Genomic DNA, 13740 nt, shown 5'->3' on the forward strand with positions numbered 1-13740 from the left:
TATCACAACAAATATATTGGGAAAAATGAACTTAACCCCTGCGGGCCACCCACCTAGCCCCCTGGGGTCGGTCCCCGACTTGCTGAATCATCTTAAATAATGTCAATATGAATAGATCCAGTGTAATTAAGTTAAAACCCTAAGAAAAAACAATTTAAGACAAGTTTCCACATCAAAATAGACCAAAAAAGTCTAAAAACCCCATTTCCGCAGGGTTTTTCTTACCTAACCTAACCTAAAAATAAAATTTTTTTGATTTTTTTGCCATTTAGATGTAATACCTATAGGACTAGGCTTATATACCAAGTTTGAAGGGTCTAGCTCAATATTTAGACCATTTTGTTCACGGTTTAAGAGCTTATGTCATTACGCACCCCCCCCCTTAATTTTTTGTATAGTAGGGAAAAATAAAAAAAAGTTCCTTATGGGAGAATCCTTTAATTTTTTAGAACATCCTCTTTTATCGAATCTGAAATATTTATTTTAATCGTTAATGTACCGCCAGGGGTGTATATTCGGCGTTATCCTCTTAGAAATTTTTTTCTTCAATTTTTTCAATTTTGTACCCCCCCCCCCCCCCCCCCCCCCGACTACCGACGAACAACTATTTTAGGTTAGGTTAGGTTTTAGGCTAGGGAGCCGAGCGCTGCGGCTAGGCAGGCAAGGGGGCCGAGCGCTGCGGCTAGGCAGGCTAGGGAGCCGAGCGCTGCGGCCAGAGTTCATAGTTCTCTGTGGGGGGGGGGGGGGGTACTCAAATTTTCAATATTGAAAAAAAAATTTCTAAGAGGATAATACCCACATTCTTTTAGTTTTTTTTTACCAAGGAGGGGGGGGGGAATGGAAAAAATGTTTTCAGTTTTCTTAATTTTTACATTTTTTTTCCCTCCAACCACTAAGTTTTTATCCCCCCCCCCCCCCCTGAGCCGGGGATCCCATGTAGAATATACACCCCTGTGTACCGCTTATCTTTAAAATTAGTATATTCTATGCAAAACAAAAGTTATTTAAGCGGTTTTTTTTTTGTTTAATTGACATAATTTTGGTTAGTAAAGCTCGCTTTGCTTTAAAAGATAGATACAGTACTGAAGGTAGTTTCATCAAGAATCTTTCAATGAAAAGTCGGTGATTTTTTTTCATTATACTATTTTGAAGCAGCATACTTATGTTGCATTTTCTATCATTAGATAACATGCTTCTAGAGGAGAAAAATACTTGTGATTCATGCAACTAATATATAAATATTTCTCATTTATTTTCCTTCATGGGGGTACCCCTTTTTACACAAGTTTTTGGGGTCAGATTGGATACATTTCTATAGGTAGAGAGTACAAGCTTTTCAATTGTATGCTATAGACGAATAGGTAGCAAGCACAAGATAATATCATTATACAAAAATTGTTTGTTTAATTAAATCTATTGTAATTTCATTTTTTGTCCGGACAAAATGTAAACTTATTTGTTAATTTTCTGGTGAAATGTTTTAAAAATTAATGCTATGAACTTAAAAAATGAATTAACTTGTATATTATATAAAACTTATTATTATTTACACCTGACCTAATTTACATATAATATTATAATATCAATATTTTAGCCTTGTTTTTATTTGTTTGCTATGGACTCCTGTTTGTTTATTATACTTTTAATACACATTATTAATGCTCTGCTAATTTAGTAGTTTTTCTGTTTCACATGTTAATTGCATATTCCTATATCAATGCTCTTTGTAATTTACTCTGTCTGTTTATATTGTAAGATATATTATATTGTTTATTCATAGGTCCAAAGGCTTATTAGATTTAAAAATGAGATGTTAAGGAAAGTTAAGTGGGGGGGTGGGCTTAAAGTTTCTTGGGTGTAATTTTATGTTGGTACCTAAATAATAGCTTTCCTAAAACTTTTTCAAAGGTGGTTTGATTACAGGAAGGAAGGGGGCAATGAGCTGCTTATTACTCTAGTTTATAATTACTTAATTTTATTTGTTGGCTTAACAATTTCTGGGAATTTTATTGAATATTGATTGGTTGGTTCATTGTGTTTAGCGTTCAAATATTTCAACAACTATTTTTAATCTACAGAATGGATAGTTTTTTTTTATTAGTCGTCAATGGCACCAGCTTAATTGATATCGTGTCTATTTATACGGGTGTTAAACTCGAGTCTGGACCACACTGCCTAATACTAGAGACGTTTAAAATGGTAGCTATCTTGTGTATGTTTTTTAACAATGAAAGAAGGGTGATGAGAAAGGTCGTGCAATCAATAGGTTGATTGTCTGTTACCTAACGTAATATCCTTTAGTGGTTGTTAGAGTATTGCCTCCCATTATGAGTGGATGGAGCATTTCTTACTTGTGAAGTGAAAAACTACGATTATTTTTTTTTTCAGATAAAAAAAAATGTAATAGTCACCTACCTATATGGTACAGCTGAAAATTTTCCTGTCCGAAAACCATGGTGAGAAAAGTAGTAACTAAATACAAGTTAATGATTTTCAGTATGGCTTCTAAACCGATTAATATACCCTGATTTGTACTGTTTCTCAGCAATACTGGAAAATCATGTCTAGCATCGAATTACAGACAGTAATAAGATAAAACATTAAAAAAAACTAACTAATAAAAATTAACACCGGGCCAACAAAACTTGTAATCTTGTAACTTTTTATTTTAATACAGGGGTGTATATTTTGCACAAAATTAATTTTTTCCCGTGCTGAGAAATATCCTCCCCCCCCCCCCTCCCCTAAGTTTTTCCCAGAAAAGGAAAAATGTTTTCAGTACCTACTCTTTATTATAGGTATTAATTTTGTAACCCCGATTTTTTTACCCGAGGAGGGGGGGGGGGGGGATGTAAAAATGTTTTCAGGACTGTTTTTCTTTCTTCCCCCTTATAGGGTAGTGCGGGGTTAATGCGGTAGGGGGGTCTAATTCCGGTCACTCGACCAACTTTTTTAAAACCGTTTTTTAACGGTGTTCTAAACGTTTGCGAGAGATCTTCAGAAAAGCAAAGTTGTAGTTTATTGCCTATACTTTCATTTCTTACTTCAGCAAATTTTTGTCAGATCACTCCTTCTATGATTTTTTTGCCCTCAAAAAGTTGCAAAAAATTTGCAAAAAAAAAATTTCAAAATAGGCCATGTTCAATCTAAAATTGTGAAAAAATGGTAAGTCCTATTGACCCCCGGGTTTTTGTAAAATGAAAGATATGGCATTCATTTATCGTTTGCAATTGGAGGCGTTGTTCTAACTTGATTTTTTCATAATTTTTTTTTCGTCTCAAAAAAAGGGTCTATTCCGGTCACTTTTTTTACTTTTTTTTATTACTGTATTTATAAATTTATGATACCCTAATTTTTTTTTCAGATGATCTGGAAGCATGAACAACCTCAATGCATGACCTAAGCTTTAATCATTGCCTTGCCTGTTGTTAGATGTACATTATTAGTCATTTTACTGCTTGTATTATGTCATGTTTTGTTGCCTAAGCTTTTCAAATTGTAAAGACATTTAAAATTTTTCAGCTACATTTTTATAGTAATGGGAAGAGTATATCACCCAAAGGAACGCCTTAAATATTTGCCTGAAGATGTATCAGCTGCATTGGCTCATGTAAGAAGGGGTATGTCTATTAGAAAGACCGCTAGAAGATTTAAAATTCCATATGAAATCCTTGCATCTTTTTCGTATAAGAGGGTGTTCGTGATTTTTGCGCGGTTTGGATTTTTTATGTCAAATCGGCTAGGATTAAGCTAGAAAGGTGTTTAAGGTGTCTATAGAAAGCTCTTTGCATGTCCTAACAAAAACTCCCCAGGATATGGGTTCTATCTCCAAGATTTAGAGTACATATTCAAAATTTTGCATTTTCAAAATTCCTGTTGCATAAAATGTGTTGAAATATTAGAGTTAGACCCCATATCATTTCGAGTTAATTGTCAGGCATGTAATTTTGCATCTTTAGACACTTTAACCACCCTTGTAGGTCAATCCTAGCCAATTTGAGACAAGAAAAATTGTATCAAAAACTGCTGTCAAAACTGGCAGGATTTTTAAAATTAAAAATTTTTGGGGAAAAAATCACTTTTTTCAAGAAATTCCAAGACCTGCTAATCAGAAATTGCCTCTAATTTATGTATAAAGCTTAAAAAAACCTAATCATAAAATAAAAAGTATGATTTTTTTTTTAAAGTTTGCATGAAAAAAATCGATGTTTTTTTTGCGATTTTACCGACTTTTTTAAAATGGGCAAAATGTGTTCAAAAAATTTTCTGATCTGCATGCGACTAGTACCGTTAGAAAGCTAATGACCTCAGCTTTCTACTCATAGTTTAAAATGTTAAAAAAAAATATTTTAAGGGGGTGTTCCCCCCCCCAAAGTCAACTGACCGAAATAGCCCCAACGGTGGGGTTATTCCGGTATAGGCCAACCGCCGCCCTTTAAACCGATTTTTGACCGACTTCTAGTTGCGAGATCTTAATGGGACCAAGACAGGCTTCTTCGTTATTGCCATATCGTTCATTTGCACTCATAAAAACCGGAAAAAGTTTTTGGGAAGTATGTTTTTTTTTTAAGTTGAAGCAAAAAATTGACCGGAATAACCCCGCACTACCCTACATATTTTTATCCCCCCCCCCCCCCCCCCGTTTAGCAGAGGATTCCATGCAAAATATACACCCCTGATATTTTACTAATCATTGTGAAAGGGCCATTTAAATAAAATCTCCCAGTTAAAAAGACAATTATATATTTTAGACTGAGGACTGGACGAGCCTAAAGTCGGAAATGATCAATCTGTTCTCGATGAAACTGACAGAAATGTTCTTGGCAAGGATGAAGAAACAGCAGAGGTAAAATAACAGAGAGAGAGAGACGGGACAATGGGTTTTTTATTACACTAGTCCCCACACAATAACGTTTTCTTATTCGTTGGAGACTAAAGTGAATTTTGATTGTTTAGTTTATTAAGTTGAGTGTTGAAACGATTCAACTACTAATCTTTCGCTACAGAAGTGGTAATTTTGTGTATCATCATTGGGGAGTGGGACGTACATTAATTTATCGGCCATTGACTTAGATCCCTGAAAATTACAGGGTTTGCTAATGGAAGGTAGTACCCGTCAGTATGAGAAGAAAAGTTATAGGATTAAAAAGAAGTAGTTAGATGAGCACTTACGACCCTCCTCCCACCTAATTTTTAAAAAAAATTTGGGAGGTGGTAGTTTTATGTTTATTTATTACCTACTTTAAGTCAGGTTAGGTTAGGTTATATTCAGGGGTGTTTATTCTCCACAAGATTCATTTTTATTCTTCATAATATTTGAAAAATGTCACAATTCTACGCCCCATAAAATCACAAGTGTCATTTTGTCTCAAATAATACAAAATTGTCTAATTTGGCGAGAAAAAGCAGAAGAAAGATTTTGGCGTTAGAGGCGGTTTGGCCATTTTTTTAGCGTTTTACTCCTGTTATGAAGTGTTTTAAACACATAGATACCTCTACTAAAAATGAGCAAAATTACGTAGGTACCTACTCTATTTTTTAAAGTTTGTTATCTTTTATCCAAACAAATAAGATTTGGATCATGAAAAAAAAACAAAGAAGTGGGTTTCGTCGTATTTTCACAGTAGCTTTTCTCCTTTTTCTAGCTCCTTGGATGGGGGGATGGGGGGGGGGTAAGCTCTAACCCTGCGGGCCCATTTCCCTGTGGGACAATCGTTAACATTTACCTATCCTAACCTTGAATAACCTAACAAAAGCTACTGTGGAAATACAACGAAACCCGCCACTTCGTTTTCTTTCCATGATCCGAAGATTTAAGTCATCTTAATTGGTCATAATCATTTTGCAATAAAGACCCTTTCTTTTTCAGGAACCAGAAAAAGAAACTGTCATGAACACCAGTGATATATGTAGTAAAGAATTCTCTGGCGATGCAAACCTAGAGCTTCGCACGAAAATACACACGAGCGAGAACACCATGGTAAGAAAAGTTGTAAGTAAATACTATGTGTAGCATCATATCAAAAACAATTTTCTACGAATGACAGAATAAAAACATATAAATAATATCAGTTTCAATAGCCCGGGTCTTTGGCCCCTCGGATCGAAGCTTTTATGTCCAAGATTTACCTATATTAAAAGTCACAATCCTTCTGTAATAAAGACCCTGTCTTTTTTTTCAGGAACCAGAAAAAGAAACCACCACGAACACCAGTGATATATGTAGTACAGAATTCTCTAGTGATGCAAACCTAGATTTTTACAAGAGCATGCACACGGACGAGAGTTTAAAGGAACAAAGAAAAGAAACCACCATGATCACTTGTGATATATGTAGTGAAGAATTCTCTAGTGAGTCAAACCTAGAGCTTCACATGAGAACACACACGGCGAGCGAGAGTCAGTATGAAACAAAAACTATGATCACCTGTGATATATGTAAAGAGGATTTCACTACCGAGGCAAACCTAGAGTTTCACACGAGAAAAAAACACCCGGGCGAGAGTCCCTTTAAATGTGACGAATGTGAAAAGTCTTTTACACGGTTGACTAACTTGAACAAACATAAAAGAAGTCACAATCCATCTGAGGTAATGGTTCTCCCATGTGAAATATGTAGTAGAGAATTCTCTAGCGAGAAATACCTAGAACTACACATGCGAACACACACAGGCGAGAGGCCGTATAAATGTACTGAATGTGAGAGGTCTTTTACACGGATGAGTGGCTTGTCCAAGCATAAAAGATTTCACAAAGAGGTAACGCTATTCCCATGCGAAATATGTGAAAAGGTGTATCCTCAAAAAGATAGCTTAAAAAGACACATGCTTATACATACAGGTGAACGGCCATTCAAATGTGAATATGGCCTTTGTGAAAAAACTTTTATGACAAATAGTTGTTTGATCAAACACACTAGAACCCATACAGGGGAGAAAAGATACTCATGTGATTTGTGTGGGCAAAAATTTTCACAAGTTGGTGGTTTGAATACACACATGAGACGTCATAGGGGTGAAAAGCCTTACAAATGTGATTTCTGTGAAAAGACATTTCATGACACCAGCCATTTACACATACACAAGAGGTATCATACAGGTGAAAAGAATTTCTCTTGTACATTATGCCAGAAATCTTATTACACCAGTTCAGAGCTGAACCAACATCTCAGATCGAAAAAGCATCGCATAAAGTTTGAATCTACACAAAACTTGGTTGCTTCGTCCAATTTTGTTGAATGTAGCGAAGATGCAATCAAACAAGAAATTATTGATGGGGAGGATTTTGCTGCTGCAGATTTCCTTTGCATCAATATGAAGACGGAGAACGATGAGGAAACTATAAAACACAATATCAAGACCGAAAATGATGAAACTATAAAACAAGAAATTATAGATGAAGAGGAAAGTTGATATAAACATTTAGTTTGTATCAGTTGAAAAGATGTATTTATATTTATGTAATCTACCCTTTGGTTATTTAAAAATCCTTCTTTATTTCTATTTTAGAAAATAATCACCCAACTTATTATTGGTGCATATTAATATTATATTGTAGAATGCATACATAATTTTTTTTAGCTCCTTAGTCACTTAGGGTGGCTTCTATATTTTTTTTAATGGGGGGGGGGGAGGGCCTCCCAAGACTAATAGCATTAACAAAAAAAAATATTTTTAATTACCCCTGGTAAAGGAGAGATATAATTCTAATGAATTTCCAAATCTACTATGGTAGGTATCAAGAAATGTATACAAATATTAATGAATTTGAATAACATATTACCTATATAAAATATTAGGTACCTGCCTTTACATTGAATTGCATTTTTAAAGAAAATATAAATATTGTAATAGTTATTTATCGCATCTTATTATAGACAGCTTTCAGCTGATATAACAATGAAAAATTAGAAGATTGAAATTAGTTTTGCTAGTCCCGAGGTACCTAAGGCCCGGGTTAACAAAACTGGTATTAACATTATGACTTGTTGTCTGTAATACGGTGTTTTAAATGATTTATCAGTATGGTTGAGAACTGGTTATGATTTGCGGATATTAATCGGTTTCGAGGCCATACTGGGAAACTAATTCTTTAAATTCTCATTATTGTAAATACTGAACACACTTTTCCTCAACAGTTTAGCGGATTTAAGACCAACACGCAACAAGCGGTCAATGGATCCTATAAATAGACATATTTGCAAAATCAAAACTGGTTTTAGTTAATTTGTATCTGCTCCTTCTTCCGGATTATAGAATTTTTAAGAATTTGACTAAAAATGTGTGCAAATTTGACTTTTAAATAGCCTTTGATGTAAAATGTATATTACCTCTAACACATGAAAGCAGTAGTTGTTTTAAAAACTTTTTTTTGTAGATTAATTATAACTCATGAAATTGTCGAAGGCGGTACCTTCTGGTTTTAATTAATGCTTTTTTTCTTCAAATTACCTTGAAATCTTAAACTTAGAAAGTAAAAACAGTAATGAAAAATCAACATATTATTCAACTAAACAATTATGACAATATCCATAAAAGCGAAGCACTGAAACGGTAGGACAAAAGGACATTAACACTTGTATAGTTTCAGAACTGAATAATCAGAATATAAATGTATAAGAGTCGAAGCAAAATTGTAAGTAAATTTGTTGAAAACTGCTTGATTCAGGATAATGTTTATGGACATACTTACATTTTTATGACTTGATTATAGAGTTGCTTCGCTTATAACTTATACTTTGTTGCCCCAGGAATCAGCAAACCAAAAATCAGATAAATCGGATGATTAGATCACATAAAAATTTGTTGTTAAAAAGGTAAAAAATCAATATGTTTAAAATGGATGTACGGACATTCTTGTAATGATTATAGAGTTGCTATGCTTTTAAATCGTACCTAATTACTAAAGGAATCACCATGCAAAGTTTGAAATCGATATGACATCTCTAACATGCCTAAATTAACAAAAAAGCTATCCGTTTGTGAAAGACGTACGGACGGACCGACCCTAATTATAGAAAAGCTTCGCTTTTAAATATACTGACAGAATTTATTTACAACATATTTACGGTTATTAAAAGCGAAGCTTTTCTATAATTAGGGTCAGTCCGTCCGTACGTCGTCTGTCCGTCAATAAAAGTTAGATTTGAAGGTGGAAATGTTAGCTTTTTTAGTGGAACGGTTAGCTTTTTTCCGTTAATTTAGAATTTTCCTATCGATTTCAAACTTTGCAAGGTTATTCCTGTAGTATTAAGGTACGATTTAGAAAGTGTAGCTACTCTAAAATCGTTACCAGAATTTCCGAACGCCCAATTTAAACAATTGATTTAAAAAAAATTTAAAACAACATATTTTTATGTGATAAAATTATCCGATTGAACTGAATTTTGGGAAACTGATTCCTAGGACAACAAAGTACAATGTTATAAGCGATGCATCTCTTTATCAAGTCCTAAAAATGTAATTATGTCCTTAACCATTAACTTGTATTTAAACAGTTTTTAAAAATTTAATCATAATTTTGTTTAGACTTTAATAAATTTATATTCTGATTATTCAGTTCTGAAACTATACAATTAATAATGTTCGTTTGTCCTACGGTTTCATAGCTTGGTTTTATGGATGTTTTCATCCTTGTTTATATAGAAACAATAACCAATTTAACACTCGAATTTTGTATGAAAGACACAATAGTATAAGTTATCAAACACATAAACAATAGATTGTTGAAGAAATTAGGCATTTAATTGATTATATCAAAGGAAAGTTATTAATAAGTATAGTCTAATTAGTTAAAAACTGAATAGTTCATTATACAATAAATAGTTTTTCTATTAAGTAAATTTGTTCCAAATTACAACAAACTGTTTAAGGACATTCCTACATTTTTAGGACTTTATTATAGATGTGCCTCGTTTATAACGTTGTACCTTGTACAAAAAGGTTTAAAACTTTTTGTAGAATTGCTATGCTTTCTAAATCGTACCTTACTACTAAAGGAATAACCATGCCAAGTATGAAATCAATAGGACAATTATAAAAGGCCTAAATTAATGATAAGAGCTATCCGTTATGGACAGACAGACCAACCCTTAATAAAGAAAAGCTTTAATATTAAAATAAAGCATCAGAAAAAGTCTATTTTTTAAAAAAATTATAATTATAGATCCACAACGACCAAAATCTTTGACCTATGTAGATTATGATCACATTTGAAAAAGGTTTTGCTATGTCTTAAATAAGATACAAAATTAAATAAAAATTGTTTTCAATTGCAAAATAATCTTTAATACACCAGACATTAATTTGATGTTAAATTAATATATACTATATATATCTCTATATAAAAAAAATAGCGATTGTGCCCCTAGCATCTAGTTGGTCTGTTTTCTAAGGGGTAAAGCATAAAATCATCCAGAGACTTAAATCTAAAAATCAAATAGCCTGAACCCATCCTGGGTCCTATGTACGTGAAGCTTTCCTAGAGTGTAGAACTAAATCAGCTATCGAAATCTTAAGCTACAGATAAAATACATACTGTTTACTTACAAAACATATCAGATGATCATTGTCAAATTCTTGTCAACTTTAATGCAATTAAAGTTAAAAAACATTTACTTTACCTAGTAACTATTAAGTAATAAAATGGTAAATGAAGTGTATTCAAGTATATCTTTTAAAGTAATGTTTTTAAATGAACCTTTCGTGTCATATATTAACCTACTTACTGTTTCATTATATCAAAATTTTATCCATATAAAATTTAAAATGGTTTAGAACAAAAAAGATAGACATTTGTGTAATAAACGGCTAAGTATCTAATCAATAAGGATTAGTGCTTTTTATATGACTTTTTATATCACTAATAATGCATAAAATAACCACTGTTATACATCCTAAATATGCAGTGTTAAAATGTCTATAAAAATATTGTTTTAAAGCCTCAACAAATATGACAAAATTATATTTACAAGCTTTAAACTATAAGATGATTTTTGATTAAAGGTTATTTTAAAGTCAAATAATCACATATTTTTATTAAAAATCTTTGAAATACTATAGACACGAAGAAGGAGCAGATACAATTTAGGTAAAACCAGTTTTGATTCAGCAAATGTGTATATTTATAGGATCCATTGACCGCTTGATGCGTGTTGGTTTTAAATCCGCCAAACTGTTGAGGAAAAGCGTGTGAATTCTAAACTAGGTACCTACCCATGAAAATCAAATTATATTGTATTTTTTCTGTTTTCAATTTGATTCAAACAGTAAGTAATATTTGAAAATTCAAAACATTACGAGGCTCAATCAAATTTAATCGTAATTCATAATAAAACATTAAATATTTTTGTAAAAATCTTTTGTTAGTATCTTTATGAAGATTGCAAAAACATAAAACTTTATGATATAGGTAGATAAATAAAATTGAACTATAAAACTGCGTTATTTTTAAATGCATTGCATATATTCCAAGAATTTCGTTTCTTGTAAAATGGTAGGTAGGTTTTTTTTTGTCTGAAGCTAAATATTTCAGAAACTCTAGATCCGAATTGATTGTACTTTACATTGAAGCTTTATTATTGGGTTATGGTGGTTTTAGGCTATTTTCCTGACCTTCGCCCTGCCTTAGAGTATAGAGGCATATAAACTAGTTTTACTGAATTAAAAGTTTAATTTTATGATTATAAAAATGTTAATAAAAAGCAACTATACTAAACAATAAAGATAATAATGCAGTCCATTGTTTTAAGTTAACATTATAGGAAGCAACATTATTACATAATTTACTTTTTACGTCATAGTTATTCAATATGTAAGTATGCCTATCCAGGAGTTTACTTTAAAAGAAATTCTAGATCGCCAGGTATAGATTAACCATTATTTATTTAACAGAATTGAGATTTGGCAGCCACGCCTCAGTCACGCGTAAACCTCAACTTTACATCCACTCTGGTGCTTAAAGGAAGCTGACCATATTAGGTATCGGTTTAGACAAATAGGGGATTTTCTGGTGATTATAAAACGTCTATTTTACTGAGGCTCAAAGGTCATGCGGCTTACCCGCAGATGCCGAGCCCTGATTTATTAGATAATTAGTTTTTTTTGCATCATCTATTAACTTTACAATCCTAATATTAAAAGTAAGTAGTAATTTGTGTTGTAAATGCTAGTCCGAATAAGTTTTACTTTTCAGAGAAGCCTTACAAATGTCATGGGATGGTTTCAGGCTATTTACTGATCTTTTTTATAGAAGCTTGGGACAGTATAAATAGTTATCTAACATATTAGGTATTTAATGTGGCAGTTGACTGAACTTCAAAATTGATTCAATTAGCTTGTTATTGCCGCGCTACTGATTGACATAATTGACCTTGTTTGTTTAAACAATAAGAAGAAATTGTATATGCACTTCTGCTTGCAATCTATCAATGGATGTAGATAAGTGGATAATAAGTTAGGGAAAAACTTGTTGATTTAGCTTGCTAACATGGAACTCGTTTGTTGGTCCAGTTTGGGGGAAGGGATGGGGTAAACGTAGTTGAAGGGGTTGTATCGTTATTTTTGCTAACTGCTAGTTTTACTTTATTACAAAACATGAAAATCTGGTGTAAAATCCATGTAATAATATATCCATTAATCTATCAGGAAATATTTAGGAATACCAACAAATAAGCCATCTTTTGTACAGAAAAAATTTCGCTTTTGTGTATTGTTTTACTGAAAGAAATTATAAAAAAATCTGCATGTACGAACGATATTGTCAGGGTGGAAGGGTACATTGGCAGTAAATTGGGCTATTTATTACGATAATCCCCAAAGTTTTATAAGAACGTTTTCTTGTTTCTTGATAATTGTGCAAACGTTTCAACCACTCATTGTAATCTATACAAGGGGTATTTTTTTATCTTTGAGGATGTACATAAATTAATCGGCCATTGTCTTATCCCTTTAGATCCCTGCGATGTTGTACAGTTTATGAATGTATATTTGGACTGAAAGGTTTTCAAAATGAAAATTGTTTCTAAGTTAATTTATATTTTTCTGTTTTTCTCTAATGCTAGGTAAGGGGGGGAAGTTTTGACACATTTGCGTAAACCTGGCACCTAGGCTTTATCTTTGGACTGAGAGGATAGGTTATTAAAGATAAAATCATTCTTATATGATGAATTTCACGAAGTTTTAAGATTTTTTTGGATAAGCCACCAGGTTCCGGAGCTCCAGGCCTCCAGGTGCTCTCTGTACAGGTAAAAATGAAAAAAAAAAATAATAAAAATTTAAGTAACAAATCAACTTATAAAACAAAATATGCATATTTTTTCTTCAAATATGTTAATAATATTAAAAAAGATGCATATTTTGTTTTATAAGTTGACCTGTAACTTTAAAAAAAAAATTTAATTTTTACCTGTACAGAGACCACCTGAAGGCCTGGAGCTCCGGAACCTGGAGGCCTATCCAAAAATCTTTTAACTTCGTGAAATTCATCATATAAGAATGATTTTATCATTAATAACCTATCCTCTCAGTCCAAAGATAAAGGCTAGGTGCCAGGTTTACGCAAATGTGTCAAAACTCCCCCCCCCCCTTAATGAATTTTTATTACCTTACTCGAGCCAAATATGGCAGGTGTCCCAAATTAAAATTAATGGCGCTCTCCTAACTCGTAGAGGAGCTTGGGCTAATGGTTTACGTCACTATGACATTTCTAAACTACTCAATAGTCTCCCATCTTACACAACCA

At 32.7% G+C, this 13740-nt stretch overlaps 2 protein-coding genes and 1 long non-coding RNA gene across 9 annotated transcripts in view; all 3 read left to right on the plus strand.

The window, feature by feature from the left end:
- Positions 1-1670, plus strand: part of LOC145321990 (uncharacterized) — a 28395-nt gene extending 26725 nt beyond the window's left edge. For 4 of the 6 annotated variants that reach the window (XR_013880474.1, XR_013880475.1, XR_013880477.1 and 1 more), the window contains exon 8: positions 1354-1670. The gene's annotated coding sequence lies outside the window, so the exon portion shown is untranslated. Of the gene's footprint in view, positions 1-1318 lie in introns of all 6 variants that reach the window. The other 2 variants (XR_013880473.1, XR_013880476.1) reach the window with 1 other exon arrangement.
- A 716-nt stretch (positions 1671-2386) lies between these two features.
- Positions 2387-7563, plus strand: LOC145321992 (uncharacterized). 2 transcript variants are annotated; one of them, XM_080163713.1, is made up of 4 exons: positions 2387-2456; positions 4752-4846; positions 5870-5992; positions 6183-7563. In XM_080163713.1, the coding sequence occupies exons 3-4, from the start codon at positions 5891-5893 to the stop codon at positions 7410-7412; spliced, it is 1332 nt and encodes a 443-aa protein (XP_080019839.1). In that variant the 5' UTR covers positions 2387-2456; positions 4752-4846; positions 5870-5890; the 3' UTR covers positions 7413-7563. The 2 variants fall into 2 exon arrangements, with proteins under 2 accessions (XP_080019839.1, XP_080019840.1); XM_080163714.1 differs by having other exon boundaries at positions 5870-5980.
- A 416-nt stretch (positions 7564-7979) lies between these two features.
- On the plus strand, positions 7980-11345 carry LOC145321993 (uncharacterized). The gene is made up of 2 exons (XR_013880479.1): positions 7980-8107; positions 11206-11345. It is a non-coding gene; the product is annotated as an uncharacterized LOC145321993 (long non-coding RNA).
- Positions 11346-13740: the final 2395 nt, after the last annotated feature.

This window comes from Acartia tonsa, chromosome 6, assembly GCF_053477335.1.
Source record: "Acartia tonsa isolate MP-2025a chromosome 6, ASM5347733v1, whole genome shotgun sequence".
Classification (NCBI taxonomy): Eukaryota; Metazoa; Arthropoda; class Copepoda; order Calanoida; family Acartiidae; genus Acartia; species Acartia tonsa.

Bases quoted from the DNA above. Each gene is read 5' to 3' on its own strand.
- LOC145321992 (XM_080163713.1), top strand. From the start codon at position 5,891: ATGAACACCAGTGATATATGTAGTAAAGAATTCTCTGGCGATGCAAAC. The intron at 5,993-6,182 runs GTAAGTAAATAC...CTTTTTTTTCAG, and splicing joins ACACCATGGTAAGAAAAGTT to GAACCAGAAAAAGAAACCAC.